Raw genomic sequence first — 18,404 nt, 5'->3', positions numbered from 1 at the left:
TTAACAATCTATCTCTGCCACTACCCTCACCTCTCTTTCAAAAACAACAAAAACCCAGTAAAATCTACTGAAGTAAGTTTTATGTTTGCCTTAAAACAACTATCTGGAGACATCATGATAGGTAAGAATGACAAAGTGAAAAATAATTATGATTTGAAGAAACAATCTGTCTATGGTTAAGGAAAATGAGAAAGACTGGAATACATAATGTACAGTCTATTTTAGGTAGCAATCAGCATCCCCATCATAAAATTATTTGTGCTAGTTGTTTTTGTTTGTTTGTTTGTTTTTGTTTTTGCAAAGAGGCATGAGAATTGGGAGATGAAGCCTCCAGACTCTTCTCCTCAAACCCATCTTATTTACTGGTACCAGGAAAGTAACTAAAATATTGTCTCCTCAATATAATTCCTTTGTTCCAGAACCTTCAAAAACTCACAAGATACACCGCCTGCACTATGCAGGATCAACACTCAAGACTTACTACCCCTCAGCCTCAACATATTTTTTTTTTTTTTTAAGATTTTATTTATTTATTCATGAGAGACACACAGAGAAGCAGGCTCCATGCAGGGAGCCTGACACGGGATCAAGTGCGGAGCCGAAGGCGGCTGTTCAACCCCTGAGCCACCCAGGCATCCCTCAACAATCTTCCTATTCAAAAAAATTCCATTCCAGACAGCTGACTCATAAGATTGCATTCCACTACCTGAAGTACTTTCTTCTTGTTTCCCTACTTGATTATATTGGTGTTTCAGATCTCAGTTTCTTCTAGATATCTTTCCATGACCATGACAGCATTCAATGACCTCTTCAATTTATGAAATTCTGTAGTCTAATTTACATTTGCCATGTACTGCTTATTTCTTTTACTATTTTTCTCTTGGAATACACTTTTCTCAGCTTGTAAAAGCTCCCTGGGAAAAGGATCCCATTATTCCTTAGCAGCCTTGCAGCCTTATTTGTAAGAGGGCCTAGCACATAATAGGAGCTCAAAAACTGTAGCTTTGTAAATCCGTATCTAACTTTATGCTTTAAAACAATTTATAGGGATCCCTGGGTGGCGCAGCAGTTTGGCGCCTGCCTTTGGCCCAGGGCGTGATCCTGGAGACCCTGGATTGAATCCCACATCGGGCTCCCGGTGCATGGAGCCTGCTTCTCCCTCTGCCTGTGTCTCTGCCTCTCTCTCTCTCTCTCTCTCTCTCTCTCTCTCTGTGACTATCATAAATAAATAAAAATTTAAAAAAAAATAATAAAAAAATAAAAAATAAAAAAATAAAACAATTTATATGTGTTATTAAACTGTAACCCAAATCTATTAAAAACTTGCTGTGCAGTTATACCATCTGAATCTGCCTTTAACTAGAATAATTTATTATAGATAACTATAATCGAATTCAATATATTAGTATACAAGTATTAACTTCCTGTTAATTCACAGAAAAGCATATATGGTATGGCTTAAATAACTTATTTACCTGATTTATTTCTTTTTAAAAATTATTATTTTTTAAATATTTTATTTATTTATTCATGAGACAGAGAGAGAAGCACAGACACAGGCAGAAGGAGAAGCAGGCTCCACGTAGGAAGCCCGATGCGGAACTTGATCCCGGGACTCCAGGATCACGCCCTGGGTCAAAGGCAGGCACTAAACTGCTGAGCCACCCAGGGATCCCTACTTGATTTATTTCTAACCCTGCTACAAAACTTTCTAATTAAAAATAGTTTCTAGGTACTTTGTCTTATCTGATTATCACAAAAACTAGTAAGAGGGAGATCATCATTATTTCACTTTAAGAATGAGAAAACAGAGTAATTGAGACTAAGTGATCCACTCAAGGTCACAGAAATAATATGTATTATTCTAGAGATGTCATCCATCTTCTACCAGTTACTTTTTCCTCACACTCACATTCTTGGAGAAGTTCCCCTTCCATACCCAGAAGACACAACTCTATTTACCACCATGACCTATGGCCCCATGATCTTAATCCTTTAGCTAGAATGGACTGAATAAGAGGATCTGATCTGAGCCCACTAGATTTTCTCTCAGAAACTAGGCATTAGTATACTGGAAGAAAACCAAGTTAGTTTTCGTTAAGTGCTAAAAATAAGAAATGTTGTTAGAGCCAGGGCTTGGACAAGCATATGCACAATAAAACAGAAAGAAAGGGGAAGGGAGGGGAAGAACAGATGTGAAGGGATAAATAGTGACAATTTGCTTCCAGTGAGACAATGAGAGTAATCTGTGACAAGACTGTTAGGAGCTACAGTTCCTGTTCCTGGGTTCTGGAAGACACGCTCATGTATCTTCAATAAATTCATCCTTTTTTACTGAAGTGGGTTTGAATGGGCTGTTCCCTAAAACCAAAAGGTTTCTAAGAGTTGTAGCATCTCTAAATTTGGAGTTACATTTCCTGAATCCAAAACCAATGCTTACCTCACTGTATCATTAACAAAACCCAGTATTATGCATTCATTCATCCACTTAAGCAAGTATTATTTAGTAGAGAAATCTAATAAATTAGATTAGCCAATTTTAGTTTAAGTTCATATTCTGTACAGACATAAAAATTCCTCAAAATATTTCTTCCCAGGGTAACAAAATCAATCATAATAACTTAATTTTACTGTAGAATAAAGCCAGATGCTCATAAGCACATTATTAGTGCACACATTATTAGTAAAAAGGTGGAACTAGCAACTTTACCCTTAGGTAATTGATTCCCATCTTTATAAAAGGAATTTTTCTAGGATTTACTTAGCATCCTGTTCATTTGTTTACATAGAATACCTAGACTTGGATTACAGTATTCAGTCTCCTTGGTCATGTGATGTTCTACTGTGCCCCTCAACCTGAATTACATTGCCATTAAGAATAAAAGTTCTGTTTGATGACATGTATGTACATGGCTACTCTGGAAAGAAACTGTAATATTGGCAACATCATGATAATCTCCTTTAAATGTAGATAATCTTTACAATTATTTACTATCCCCAGCCTTTCTCTATGGAACAAAAAAATCATTCTATAACTGACAGTTTTGTGATAGTTGGCATCTAAAAAGGTCTTGGGGAGTTGTCTAAGATTCTAATACAAAGGGGACAGCCTTTATGTATATCTGTCCTAGACTCAAAGCTAAGTGAGCAATCTGGTGCCGAGACTCTTGACAACTATGAGGACTCAAAGTGCCAGTGCATTTTTGCCTCAAGAGATAAACCTAGAAAGATAGGAGGTACCAACAGAGACATATGCTCAAAAGACAACACTGACTCAGAAAGGTACACTAATCTTGGAAAGTTTTTTCTTAAATTGTCTGGACTGAAAAAAATCGACGTTTAGGATATCACTTGGGTGTTTTCTTGAAGGAAAAACATATATATCAGTATCCAGGTAATGATTAAGGACTAAAATGAAGCACTTGTCAAAAACCTGGTAATAGGAAAATAATCCTGTCCACTGGGAATTAAAACTCTGAAGTAAACAGATCTTGAATAAGAAAAACAATATATAAAATATCATCTTAAATGGGGAGAATGGAAGCAGAGAAAAGGGAGAAACAACCACGGACAGTGTTTTCTTCACGGCTTCTTGAGGTATCAGTCCCATGAACATGAGGATCACTAGTGCAGAGCTGGGTGATTAGGCTTTCACATCTCTGCTTCTGAAGATAGCAGTCTTCTGATTTTTATCTAGCTTCCAGGTAGAGAACATCCATATCAGTGAAAGAATATCAAGTCACCTGGTTAGGGAAATAATGTTTTGGTTTCATTGGCTTCCTGTGATTCTCTCTTACCTGGTCATAGATGTGACCAGAGTTGACAGATGACTGAACTCTAGCCCCTTACTTTTACATCTCTCTTAGGTATTTGAAGGAAATGTCTTAGTAGGACTCAGTATCTTAGAGTCTGACTATTTTGACTTACTAATTATTTGGTTTCTGAGCTCAGAAAGCTGAAGAGACTCTACCATATGGTCTATGAAGACCTGGAAAGAGTGCTGCTATGTATACCAAAAGAAACGGGAAGTCACACCCATCAGAATGGCTATTGTCAAAAAAATCCAGAAAATAACAAGTGCAGGTGAGGAGGTGGAAAAATTGAACCCTTGTGCATTGCTGGTAGGAATGTAAAGTGGTACAGCTGCTGTGGAAAAAGAGTATGGTGGTTCTTCAAAAAATTAAACATGGAATTACTACATGACCAGGTAATTTCACTTCTGGGTATTTACCCAAAAAAACTAAAAGCAGGGACTTGAACAGATACGTGTATACTCATATTCACAGTATTCACGATAGCCAAAAGATAGAAACAACCCAAATGTCTACTGATAGATAATGGATTACACACACACACACACACACACACACACACACACATATATATATACACACATATATATATATGATGGAATTCTTACCCAAAAAAGGAAATTCTGACACATACTACATCATGGATAAACATTACAAACATCTGATAACGAACATTTAAAAAAGTACAATACTAAGTGAAACAAACCAGATACAAAAAGCATGGCTCCACTTAAATGAGCTATCTAAAATAGTCAAATTCACAGAGACAAAAAACCAAACAGTAGGTACTAGTAGCTGGGGGAGAAGGGAGAAAGGGGAATTATTGTTTAATGGACACGGAATTTCAGTTTGGGATGACATAAGAGTTCTGGAGATGGGCAGCCCTGGTGGCTCAGCGGTTTAGCGCTGCTTCAGCCCAGGGCCTGATCCTGGAGACCCGATATCAAGTCCCATGTCAGGCTCCCTGTGTGGAACCTGCTTCTCCTCCCTCTGCCTGTGTGTGTGTGTCTCTCTCTCTCTGTGTCTCTCATAAATAAATAAAATCTTAAAAAAACAAAACAAAACAAAACACCAAAAGAGTTCTGGAGATGGACAGTGGTGATAGTTGCACAATAATGTGAATGTACTTAATGGTAAGTTTTATTTTTATACATACATAATTATTATCTATGTATTTTTTCTTACAATTCAAAGCTAATATACAGTGTTGTATCAGTTTCAGGTGTACCCTATGATGATTCAGCAATTCTATACATTTCTTAGTGCTCATCATGATCAGTGTCCTCTTAATCCCCTTCACCTGTTTCACCCATCCTCTCATCCATCTTCCTTTGTTAACCATCTGTTCTCCATAGTTGAGTCTAGTTTTTTTTGGCTTGTCTCTTTTTTCCCCTTTTGTTCATGTTTTGTTTCTTAAATTTAACATATGAGTGAAATCCTATGGTATTTTTGTCTTTCTCTGACTGCCTTATTTTGCTTAGCATTGTACTCTTCTCTCTGTACTTGTTACAACTGGAAAAGTTTAATTCTTTTTTTTACCATTACCACAATTTTTAAAAAAAGGAGTGCCTGGGTGGCTCAGTTGGTCAAGCGTCCGCCTCTTGATTTTGGCTCTTCTCACGATCTCTGGGTCCTAGGATGGAGGCCTGTATCAGGCTCCCCACTCAGCAAGGAGTCTGCTTGTCTCCCTCTCCCTCTGCCTCTCCCCTGCTCACATATGTGCTTGTTCTTACTCTCTCAAATAAATACATCTTAAAAAAAAAAAAAAAAAGCCACAGAAAGATGGTAGAATCTAAGTGGTGGGTATACTGTGTTCATTATAAAATCTGTTCTTTGTTGGATGGTTAAAATTGTTTTTGATAAAACGTTAGGGAAAAACCACGAGAAGTCTTTTCTTGGCAATGTCTTTCACCTTACTAAACACTTTTTGAAAGCAAATCAAACAATTTTTTTCTTTTTAAAGTAAACTCTATGCCCAACATGGGGCTCAAAGTCAGGACCCAAAATCAAGAGTTGAATGTTCTACTGAGTGAGCCAGCCAGGTACCCTGCTAACCAATCAAGTTTTATTAAAAACATCTAACATTTGGTCAAAACATCACTTGAGGATACTCATGGGTCTTCAGATTTTTTTATAAGACAAAGACTGAAAACTGAAAGCCAAAGTAACCCTTAAGTATTAAGTTCCACAGGACATCAATTTTTACATCTAGTTAGAAGGAGATCTGAGCTATGTTCAGGAAATCTTAGTTCTAGTTCCATTTCTGCTATAAATTGGCAATATGGTCTTAGACTTAACCTGCCTAGGCCTGAGATTCATATCCGTAAAAATAAGCTAAGAAGCAATATGACTTCTTCTATATTCTAAATTTTAATTGGTTAGTAAAATGTTTCTCAGCAATCAACCACCTTTCTAAAGCTTTGAAACTGTAACCAAAATAATTTAACAGCAGTTTGGCCAGTTGAATCAGGTAAAGATATAAAGATATACGCAAAAATGTTAGATAAGTGCATGCATGAGTGCACATGCACGCGTGTGCATGCATCCACACCCACACCCGTCATGAACACTCATGGAGCTTAAAATAGGCGAATCCTTCATTTAACAATTAATGGAGCACCAATTATGTGTTGGACTCCATTAACACTAGCAATTCAACAGTTTTACATGTCTGATAAATTGCCCTTGCTCATGAAATTTACAAATAATGTCAGAAAAGCAAACTCAGGGGATCCCTGGGTGGCTCAGTGGTTTAGTGCCTGCCTTTGGCCCAGGGCATGATCCTGGAGTCCCGGGATCGAGTCCCACGTCAGGCTCCCTTCATGGGGCCTGCGTCTCCCTCTGCTTGTATCTCTGCCTCTCTCTCTCTCTTTCTGTGTGTCTCCCATGAATAAATAAATAAAAAATCCTAAAAAACAAAAAAACAAACTCAACTGTTATGGGGGGGGGGGCGATTAAAATAGCGGTGTGAAAGAGAGAGACTGGGTAGCTGCTTCATAACAGGTGCTCTGGGCTGGCTTCTTGGAGGAAGCAACATTAGAACTAAGATGAAAAAAAAAAAAAAAAAAAAAAAGAACTAAGATGCAAATGCCAAGAAGGAGGTTTGGCCTGTGGAAATTCTTTTGGGGCAGGTATTAGAGGAAAGCTATCAGGTGAAGGGAACAAGTAGAAAAAGGCTCCAGGCCAGGAAGCAAGGAAGGCATGCTGGAGGAACCAAAGAAGTGGTAGGAGGTGGAAGAGTAGAAGATAACGCTGTGAGATCAAGTAGGCTCTGCCAAACAGAGCAAGGGATTTGGATTTTATTCTCTAAGATCACCATATTACCTATGGGGAGGGTGAATTACAGTAGGGCAAGCAATGAAAGATTGGAACCGTGATGTAATCCAGGTGAGAAATTATTGGGCTTAGACTAGAGAGGTGACAGTTCATTGATCAAACATTCAGTGGGAACAGGTGAGCAGCAGTGTACCAAGAATTGTACCCTCGAGGTACAAATAAGCTATCTATGCCTGTCTGTCTGTGTAACAGTTCCTATACATTTCCTTTTTACCAGACCTGGTTTAAACACACACATTAAACACAGTATTTGTTTTATTTTTAAATAATTAGCCTCACAAAAATATTGTAAAAGAAGTATAGAGTGTTCCTGTATTCCCAGCTTCCCCTAATGTTAACATCGTACATAACCAAACTAGGATATGAATGTTTGTACAATACTATTAGCTGAACTACAGACTAATTCACCAGCTTTCCCTCTTACTTCCTTTTCTGTTCCAGAATCCAATGCAGGATCCCATATTGCATTTGCTTGTCATTTTAGTCTTCTCCAGTCCGTGATAGTTCCTTAGTCTTTCCCCATCTTTCATGACATTGACATTTTTTAAGAGTATTGGTCAATTATTTTGTAGAATGCCCCTTGGTTTGGATATTTCTGATGTAGTCTCATGATTAGATTGAAGTTATGACTAGAATTATGACAAGAATACTGCAGAAGTGATTTATTCTTTTTGGTGTATCATATCTGGGAGTACGTGGTGTCATGTCTTATTACGTTAAACTTTGATCACTTGGGTTTTTTTATTGTTGTTTTGTTTTGAAGATTTTATTTATTTATTTATGAGACACACACACACACACACACACACACGGGCAGAGACACAAGCAGAGAGGGAGAAGCAGACTCTATGTAGGGAGCCCAATGTGGGACTCAATCCCAGAACTCCAGGATCATGCCCTGGGCCGAAGGCAGGTGCCAAACCTGCTGAGCCACGCAGGTGTCCCTGATCACTTGGTTAAGGTGGTGTCTGCTGCTGGGTTTCTCTACTGTAAGATTATTTTTTCCCTTATAATTAATAAATTCTTGTGGGAAATATTTTGAGACCACACAAATGTCCTGGTTTCACTTTAAACCTTCATCCATAAATTTTTCTTTGTTCTACATTTATTAACTGGAAGGCTTCTGTACAAAAGAGCTATCCTGTTACTCCCATTTATTTACTTAGTTCTTTATATCATAATAGACTCATGGATATTTATTTTACTATATGCGATATACTCCAGCAGTACTACTGTTATTCTGTTGTTCAAACTGTTTCAGATTTGGCCACTGGGAGCTCTTTTAGGCTGGCTCTTGTGTCTTTATTGCATCATGTCCCTTTCTGAGTACTTACTGACTTTTTTGACACTAAAGATTCACTAGCTTCATCCTGTATTTTCCATTCCCCAGGCCTGGAATAAATCACTTCTCTAAAGATCTCCAATTTCTTTCACTGAAGGAAAGTATTTAGGAACCACTATGTGGGTGCTAGGTGAGCTCACTGCTATTTTGGGGTATTACTACTTTTAGGCCCTCTCAGTGGGAAGAGCTTGGAAATGTATCAGTGAATGACAGGGGCAGGAAACTGGGGGAGAAGAAATGACTCAAAAGAAGTAGCACAAGGGAATTTTGGGATGATGGAACTGTTCTGTATCATGAGTGTGTGTTTGTGAAAATGCAAAACTACTGGTTTCTAGAATTTAGAAGTATTCTTTTTTTCCTTCACTCCCTTCAGTGTGGTTATATTATTCATTTGTAATACAGTTAGGTTCATTTGTGTTAAGTCTGTATTCCATTTTTGGCTCTCCTTATATTCTGGTTGTTTTTTTTTTTTGTTTTGTTTTGTTTGTTTTTAATATATATGCAATAAAATTCATACTTTCTTGGTTGTAGTTCTATCCATTTTCATTGGAGGAAGGTATTTAGTAACCAATATGCATAGAAATACACAAACACTGTGCCTATTTAGTAAACTTGCTTCTGTTTCTTATAGGGATATAGGTTAGTAATTCTGAAACTCTTATGGGTATACGAGGGTTGCACATATAAGGAAATATATTATAGATTATAAAAGCCAAGTTTTTTATGATTGGAGAGAGAAATTACAAATAAGAGAACAGATCCCTGTAGTATTGAATCGGAATCCTAAATATCCTTATGAATTCATGGTTTAAAAATAAATGTCTGTGTAGTATGTAAAAATATATATACACATATAAATAAAGTCAGAAGCAGAAATAAATATATATGTATGCACATGCTTGAGTAATAATACACATTTGTTTCTAGGCCTATTTTGGGTTCTTTTTACTTATTTATTCATGAGAGACACAGAGAGAGAGAGAGAGAGAGAGAGAGAAGAGAGGAGAGAGAGAGAGAGAGAGAGAGAGAGAGAGAGAGGCAGAGACACAGGCAGAGGGAGAAACAGGCTGCATGCAGGGAGCCTGACGTGGGACTCGATCCCAGGTCTCCAGGATCAGGTCCTGGGCTGAAGGCGGCGCTAAACCACTGAGCCACCCGGGCTGCCCTATTTTAGGTTCTTTACATTACCTCATTTTATTTTACAAAAGATTTATTTACTTGAAAGAGAGAGAAAGAAAAAGAGAGAGAGAGAGTGCATGTGCACAGATGGGGGAGGAAGAGAGGGGAGGGAGAGGGACAAGCAGACTCTGCACTGGGCCCCCACATGACCCTGAGATCATGATCTGAGCTGAAACCAAGAGTCACACGCTTAAACAACTGTGCCACCCAGGTGCCTCTCACTAAATCTTTATACCAACATTTTGAAAGAAAGACTATTATTATCCCATTTTACAAGTGAGAAAACTGGGAGTATAAGTAATTGCCTGGGGCCATAGTTAGTGCATGGCAGAGCTGAAACAGCAACCTCTGTAGGCAGCTATACCAAGCTGCCACTCTTAAAAGCTATGCTTTTCAGTTGCAAGTATCTAACAAACCAAATAAACTTCGATAATTAATATTACGAAAGCAATAAACCATAAAAGGAAAGTTAAGAGTTCTGAGGTTTAACATTGACTTTAAATCTACATATTTTAAGAGCTAAGTATTGTACCTAAAATATTTAAAAGACAAAAAGCATGTCTTCCTCATTCAGTAAATCTATTTTATATATCTCCATGCTTTCTAACAATTTCTAAGACCAAAAATTGCAAATGGTAATTCTCAGATTTGCATTTGCTTAAAATTAAACCTACCTGACAGTAATCTTTCTGCCAAGTAACCTGTCATCATTTGCAGTTTTTTTTTTTTGGTCTGTGTCTGTGGGCAGCAAGTATTTAAGGAGGTTTTAAAAAACTGAACAAAAGAAATTATAAAATAATTTAGCTACTTTAAAACTCTTCTCAGTTCCATTTTCCCTTTGAATTTAATGTCAGGGAAAAAATAATAGTATAAAAACAAAATAAGCAAGATTACAAAAAATGTTTTCTTCAGAATATGTAAGCAAAAAATACACATAGTCATAATTAATTGAGCAATGTAAGTGAAAGCCATAAATATTTGACAATTATCTTCAAGTGCATATATGTGTGTATATATATATATATATATACCTCATGTCTTGGATAAGAGAGACCCTGAGTGTTGGCAACATAACTCCTGAGTCAGATTTTCTTCTTTCTGGTCCAAGGGCAACTATGTAAAAAAATATCAGCAAAGTATTAGAAAAATAATAGCAAGGACAAAAAAAATATCTACATGGTTCACATTCTATAAATAAATACTTTAAAATTACCTTGAAAAGAACAAATTTTAAAGACAACAGAAAAGCTCAAACTTTTCCCCCTGAATGTTGTTACTTTATTAATACAGTAAAACAGCTATTTTCTTTCTACTTAATCAGGGGCTGCATTTGGAAATTTAAAATGAATCATAAAAGCCCACTTAGCAAATAATGCAATGTGTGCAAATTTTGGCCATGAGGACCAGTCATTTTCTAAAGTTATTCATTCTAATAATCTCTGGGTAACTGCAAGAAAGCAATCATATAATTTCCTTATATTGTGAAAGAGTGTTTAAAATGGAAAATCTGAGTCTGGGCTCTCCAGCCTGGTAAATTTCTACTTCAAAGTTCAGAATCCAAAGTATAGAATAAACATCATGCAAAGTGAGTAATCTAAGTGGACATTCACAAGTATAATGTCTATGAGTCATTTTCTTTGGACCTTGAATGGTTAACATTTGTAAAAGGGAAGATTGTTCCCTTTTATAGCAATAACTAAGCAATCAATTGTTAGCTAACGTATAAAGTTGGAGTGCTCAATCTCATTTTAAATGACATGGTGTGGAGTTCTGTATCTCTGTACTTTATCTCCATTTTCCTATCTGTAAATGAAAACTAAATTGCAACATCACACTTAACAAATACACTGTTAGCATTAGAATTTAAGAGGTAGGCTTTACTGTATATTAAACCCACATTTCTCAGTTTTTATTTTTTTTAAAGATTTTATTTATTTATTCAAGAGAGACACAGAGAGAGTCAGAGGGAGAAGCAAAGCTCCCCACAAGGGGCCTGATGCAGAACTCAATCCTGGACACTGGGATCACGCCCTGAGCCAAAGGCAGACGCTCAACTGCTGAGCCACCCAGGTATCCCACTTTCTCCCTCTACTTTAGAGGGGCTAGGGTATAGTGTGGAAACACACAGGTATGTTTAAAGCTGGCACTGTACATTCTGTTGTATTAGGATCTGCACGTTTCTGCAGCTGGTGAAAAAGGCTAGGCTAATACTTGGCAGGTATGAATGAGTATGGACAGGGCTGCCAGGACAAAGAGACTGTGGCCAGGCCAACCTAAAGGCAGTTCTTTTGAGGGCCTTCCACACCAGGTGGGTGATAAATAGGCCATTTGTCATGGCAGTTTCAGATGGAGTTTTCAATGGGTTATTAAAAGCACTGTTTTATCTTGATACCTAGGAGGTAACAGGCACCAAGGAAACTGTTCCAGAGATTTGCAGGGAATATGCTAGATTAATCTTCCTGTCTGAGACTTTCACCATTTAAAAAAAATATTTTTATTAATGAGACACAGAGAGAGAGAGAAAGGCAGAGATATAGGCAGAGGGAGAAGCAAGCTCCTTGCAGGGAGCCCGATTCAGGACTCGATCCCGGGACTCCAGGATCATGCCCTGGGCCAAGGCAGATGCTCAACTGCTGAGCCAGCCAGGTGTCCCAAGACTCTCACTATTTAAGTGTGTTGTTAATGAAAAGTACATCTCTCTGTTTGGATGAGAAAGTGAAATAGTTCAGAGAACACTTCTACACTCCAGATGATTAGATGGCATGAAAGAGGGCCGTATCAGTGATAATAGGTTGAAAGAGGGAAAAGAGAAAAAAAGATTATGAGGCAGGAGAAAGGAAGTGAAACCATAATCAGCAACTTGGCTAGAGGGAGACAAAACAACGAGAAAGAGTCGTGCCTCTGGAAGCAGCAGAGAGCAGGCAAGACACTTAATTGATAAAAGAGGAGCCTGACAATGAAAGAGTGGCAGCATCCATAAGAAGAGCATTCATAGACCTAAGCATTTTCTGGGAATTCTTTTTTTTTTTTTTTTAAAGATTTTATTTATTTATTCATGAGAAAGAGAGAAGAGAGAGGAAGAGACACAGGCAGAGGGAGAAGCAGGCTCCATGCAGGGAGCCTGACATGGGACTTGATCCCAGGTCTCCAGGATCATGCCCTGGCCGATGGTGGTGCTAAACTGCTGAGCCACCCAGGCTGCCCTGGGAATTTTATTTTGGAACCCTATTTCCCCCATTCTTCCCTGATCAATGTCTCTTAAACATGTGATGTACTTTTTTCATGTCTCCTGCAACCTGTTAAAGGTCTTTAGCTCACCCTTTAACACTCCTCTATCTTTCTCCTTGTTTATAGCCTATTTATTAGCATTTTAGATTGGGAGCACTCTAGCCAGTAGTTAAGAACATGGCTTTCTCAAACTCTACAGATAACTTAGCAGCTCATTGACTTTGGTGAGCTGTTTAACCTCTTCATGGTCTATTTTCTCATCTGCAAATTGGAATCAGAATTAATACGTGCCTTATTCAAATAGATGCAAAAGCACTTAGAAAATAGTGCCTGGCACAAAGTAAGTTCTCAGTAAATAAAATGAAACTCAGTTTGCTTGCTTGCTTTATTTAAGATTTTATTTATTTATTCATGAGAGATAGAGAGAGAGAGAGAGAAGCAGAGACACAGGCAGAGGGAAAAGCAGGCTCCATGCAAGGAGCCCAATGTGGGACTCGATCCCGGGACTCCAGGATCACGCCCTAGGCCAAAGGCAGGGGCCAAACCGCTGAGCCATCCAGGGATCCCCGAAACTCAGCTTTAATTTTGTCTCTCTGTGAAATCTTTCCTGAATATGCTCTCTTTCCAAGGTACACTGTTAGAGGTTATTCTCTCTAACAGGACCTGTGAAACTGAACATCTAATATAAACTTAGCATAATTTAACCTTTCTCCTGCTATTAAACTATATGCCTCTTGAGGCTCAGTCACATCCTTTTTTAGAATACCCACAGGGCCTGGTGGAGGCTCCATACCACATATATGTCAACAAATATTCATGGAGGAAGATGAGACTATTTAGGGCCAGATGGCGGCAGAGCCTCAAATGACAAGTGAGAAATCTGTAGAATTCCTAGGAAGGGGGAGAGGATTCTGAAAAGAATGCTATGCTCCTGAGTGCTTTTTAGTTAAGTTATCAAACAGTGACAGTAAGATGGTATAAGAGAAATAAGGGAGATGAGCTAGAAGTTATTTCAAAGGCCAGTTTATGGATGAACTAAGACTGTGCCAGCCAGGGAGAACAAAGAGGATAAATACGTAGTGGGAAAAGACACAGAACTTCATGACTTGATTTAGAAAGTGAGCAAGACTCAAGAGTAAAAAAAAAATTAAGTATAAATATAAAATGATTTAATAAAAATAATCTCATTGAGTTATTACTTTCCTTTGGATTTGTTAATCTTAATGTTGCCAATGAAGAAAGTGAGGCTCAAAGAAGTGAAGAATCCTGTTCAATTGTATATACTCATCAAAAGGGGCAGAGTATTCTGATGTCATGTCCAGTGGGCTGTTAATATTATAAATGACTTTCTAGCTTCTAAACTTGAGAGAAGAGTCTGATGACATTAAATAACATGGAGAGAAGGGAGAAAGCCTAATAGGGACCGAGGGAGAGGTGCTGAGACAATTAGTTTGTTTTCAGATGTGCTGAATTTGAGGTCCCTCTGGGCCATTAGGATGGATGCATAGGAACTAGGGCCAGAGAAAGAGATTTGTGAATAATCTGCTAATCCGATAGCTGGAGTTTGACAGGGGAGTAGGCAATAGTAGTTATTATGATTTGAATTATGTCCCCCAAGAAGATGTAGAAGTTCTATCTCCCAGGACCTGTAAAACTTGACCTTATTTGGAAATAGGTTCTTTGTAGATGATCAAGTTAAGATGAGGTCATGAGGGTGTACCGTAATCCAATGTGACTGGTGACCTTATAAAAGGGAAATTTGGGTACAAAGATAGACATGAGTAGAGAAAAGACGATGTGAAGACATGTGGAATATGCCACTTAAAGCCCAAGACATTTCTGAGATGACCAGAAGCTAGGAGGGGGAGCAGAGGACAGGTTTTTCTTCACAACCCTCAGAAGAAACCACCCCTGCTGACACCTTGATTTTGGATTTCTAGCCTCCAGAACTGTGAAACAATAAATTTCTGTTGTGTAAGGCACCTAGTTTGTGGTACTTTAATACGACAGCCAGGAAAGCAATACAGTAGTTTATTAGTGACTTTGGAGGGAACAGTTCAGAAGCCTGTGAGCAGAAAGTATTTAATGCGTGAAGCCATACATTTCACCTAGAGATCTAAACTCTGAGAAGGTTTCCATGGAATCTACTCCAGAAGAGAAATTTATACACCACTTAAATGCAAGCATATATTACTATTTATTTCAACACACTCAAATATAATAGGCCACTTTCTCCTTCAACATAAACACTTGTAGACTTAATATTCAGCTGCAGAAACTCCTTTTGTGTATCTGCCTGAATCAAAGCTGCTACACAGTAAGTTTGCAGAGCAGAGACTGTATATATTGTTTTTATAGAATCGTCTAGAGTCTACAGGCAAGTAAGTGATTAATAGAAAACTTTTTTTTTAAAGTGAGTTCTATACTCAATGTGGGGCTTCAACTCACAACCCTGAGATCAAGAGCTGCATACTCTCTACCAACTGCCTGGTGCCCCTAACAGAAAAAATGTTTTAAAGATTTATTTGAGATGGAGAGAGCGAGCGAGAGATAGTGCAAGCATGTGTGTGCCTGAGCCTATGAACAGGGGGAAGGGCAGAGTGAGAGGGAGAAGTAAATTCTCTGCTGAGGAGGGAGCCCAAAGCAAGACTCTATCCCAGTACCCTGGGACCAAGACCTGAGCTGATGGCAGATGCTTAACTGACTGAGCCACACAAGCACCTCTTTAATAGAAAAATCTTGATGAAGATAATTGAAGAGTATCTCAAAATTCTTGAGCTAGACCCAGAATAACCATTTAAAAGCAGTATTTCCACTCTCTCCTGCATCTTCCTCCACTCCTTGCCAAGGAGTGATTTAAAAATCCACTTAAAATTTAGTGGATTTAATTGAAGTTAAATAAAATTTAGATAAAGTCTATTTTAAAAAATTAAGATAATCTTCCCTGCTATGGTTTTCTTGCTAAGAAAGACTTTTTCCATTTGTCTACAACCCTTAAAATGTCTCTGACTCCTGTTTAGTGTTGCTTCTGAAGTAACAGTAATGATCTATCATCGAGTCTCATCCTGGTTCAATGTTAGTAACAGCCGTGTGTTCAAACCTACTGTGAATTTCTAAGTACATAGAGGATCTCCCCTTAATATGAGAATACAGACTGTTTACTGTCATTAATTAGGATGCTTAACAGTTGGTAAACAAGAGTATTTTTTGGGAAAAAAATCCACCCAGATTTAAAAGCAGAAAAGTCAGTAACTGCTAATTTCCATATAATTAGAACACACTGCTTCTCGATAATGAAATATTTTATTTTCAAGTTAGTGTTTTTATATATATTTCACACTGTCATATTTTAAAATCCTAACTTCGTGGGCTGAATCATCAGAAGTGTTACAGCAATATTTATAATAAAACCCACCCTTCCTAACAGACAGTAAATTTGATTCCAAAAGCTTCATGGCTTACATTAATCCTACTTAGGACCAGTAAAATATTTAGCCTGTGTTCATACTTTGTGTGTGTTCACTGTTTTGTCACTAGCCTTTCATCAACACTTGACAGTGCAGCATAAATAGTGACTACATGAGGCTCTAACACATTTGATACTTCTTAGCCTTGACTTCAGAGTTTTGCTGGTCCTACTACTGGCCAATAAAAGGCCACTGCAAACAGCTGAGTCTCTGGTCGCTACCTCAACCACCCACCACTTGACCAGCCAAAGCCATGAAATTGCTGGTGTTGCCTGGCAGCTGCTCACTCTAACAGGTGGGCACATTCTCGCATGCTTCATTTGGCAAAAGAGCCAAATGTTTCCATCTCCCTGCCTTAACTAGGCTCAGTTTTCCAAAATTTCATCCTACAAATGGCTATTACTTCCTAGGAATTTATTTTTTCTAATTAGGGTAAGCTACCTTGGTTACGGTTTTATGATCCGAACAGCTAAATTTTCTATAAACGTAAGTAAATGACAGAGATAGGGCATACACCAATGCATTTTTACTTTTTTCAACAGAAAATGGGGCAAAGAGATGGATACTAGAAAAAGCTTTTAAACTTAATCTCAATCTTTACAAATATAATTATATCTTAGGACATTAGGACCTTGATATTCTCTTTAGTGGAGCTCCAGGATAATCTAGTATCAAATTCACATTCCTAGTTGTCTCAGCAAATACATTTAAAAACGAGGTTTCCAACAATAAATACCATATTTAGGGTAGTATTGCAATGAGGGGAATGGAAATAGGGTATGCTTCAATCATATTTGCAATACTTAAGCTGGTGGTTGGCTTATGAGTTTTTAAAAATATTTTAAAAAATATTTAAATATTTCTGAATATCTAAAATAACCCATTATTTTAGAAAAGGTTTCCAAATAGCTGATTCACTATAAAACATTTTATCTCTTATTAGCTTTCCACCATTACTACTGCTTTTTGTGAACTAGATGGTTATTTTATTTATTATTTTTTAAAGATTTTATATACTTGAGAGAGTGAGTGAGCGATCAAGAGAGCACAAGCTATGGAAAGGGAGAAGTAGGCTACCCGTCAAGCAGGGAGCCCGAGGTGGGGCTCGATCCCAGGCGCCAAAAGCAGTTGCTTAACCAACTGAGCCACCCAGGCAACCCTAGATAGTTATTTTACATAAAGAAAAATACATAGAAGGCAGCACATCTAGAAACTCTATGTAACTCTAATTAGTAAAAGTATACTAACACTTCTAACATGTGATGTCTTAGGATAAATTGAAGAAATCTGACTCCTGAAGACTTTTGAGACATATACATACATGTTTTTTTCTGTGAAAGATTATTAATGATGGTTATAAAACCTCTTTAAGAAAAAAATCCAGTATATACTACACCTTAACACTGGTGAGAGTTAAGGTATACTTGTATGATCCTTTACAATTCATTAGGGGTTTCCACATGTTATCTTAACATCATAGTTTTACATAGCTTAATATTATTTCCTTTATCCTGTGGATAAGGAAGCTGAAGATCAGAAAGGTCAAGGTCTCACAGCTAGTAAGTAATATTGCTTCTTCTACTTTATCCCACTACTGGCAAGATGGGTAAGTTTCAGCCTGAGAGAGAGGTAAAGACAAAGCCAAATGGTATTGATTCTTCACAGGTTCTACTGCTGCCAGTTCTATAGAAATAATCAATGAACTCTCACCTGGCGATTCTGCAAGGTGCTCTTGCTTCTCTTCTCTGTCCTGAAACTGAATTAAATGTGACCACAAAGCTGATTTCCCCTGAAATTATAAGGTATAAAAAATTTTTCATTTTATAAGATATAATTAATCAAAAAATAATTTCTCATCAAAACCATTCATACTGAAATGGTCATTTTGAAGTCTGGAGATCCAAGCTCATCCATTCTTATCTGTGTGATATTCTGAGCAACTCACTTCATGTGAAATGGGTGTCATCCTTTGCCTCACTGGAAAGATTAATAGCAGCCTAGGGAAAGGCAGCTAAACAAAAGGCCAGAGTACAGGCACGG

At 37.7% G+C, this 18,404-nt stretch overlaps 1 protein-coding gene across 6 annotated transcripts in view; it reads right to left on the bottom strand.

Annotated features, from left to right (window-relative positions):
• Positions 1 to 18,404, bottom strand: part of DENND5B (DENN domain containing 5B) — a 200,076-nt gene that overhangs the window by 25,690 nt on the left and 155,982 nt on the right. For all 6 annotated transcript variants that reach the window (XM_077870536.1, XM_077870537.1, XM_077870538.1 and 3 more), the window contains 2 exons: positions 18,075 to 18,153; positions 10,701 to 10,782 (listed from right to left, as the gene is read on the bottom strand). In XM_077870536.1, the coding sequence (XP_077726662.1) occupies positions 10,701 to 10,782; positions 18,075 to 18,153 (161 nt within the window). The remainder of the gene's footprint in view (positions 1 to 10,700; positions 10,783 to 18,074; positions 18,154 to 18,404) is intronic.

Source organism: Canis aureus, chromosome 25 (assembly GCF_053574225.1).
Source record: "Canis aureus isolate CA01 chromosome 25, VMU_Caureus_v.1.0, whole genome shotgun sequence".
NCBI lineage: Eukaryota > Metazoa > Chordata > Mammalia > Carnivora > Canidae > Canis > Canis aureus.
Note: the sequence above shows the minus strand (reverse complement) of the source record. Positions and strands in the feature narration are given on the sequence as shown.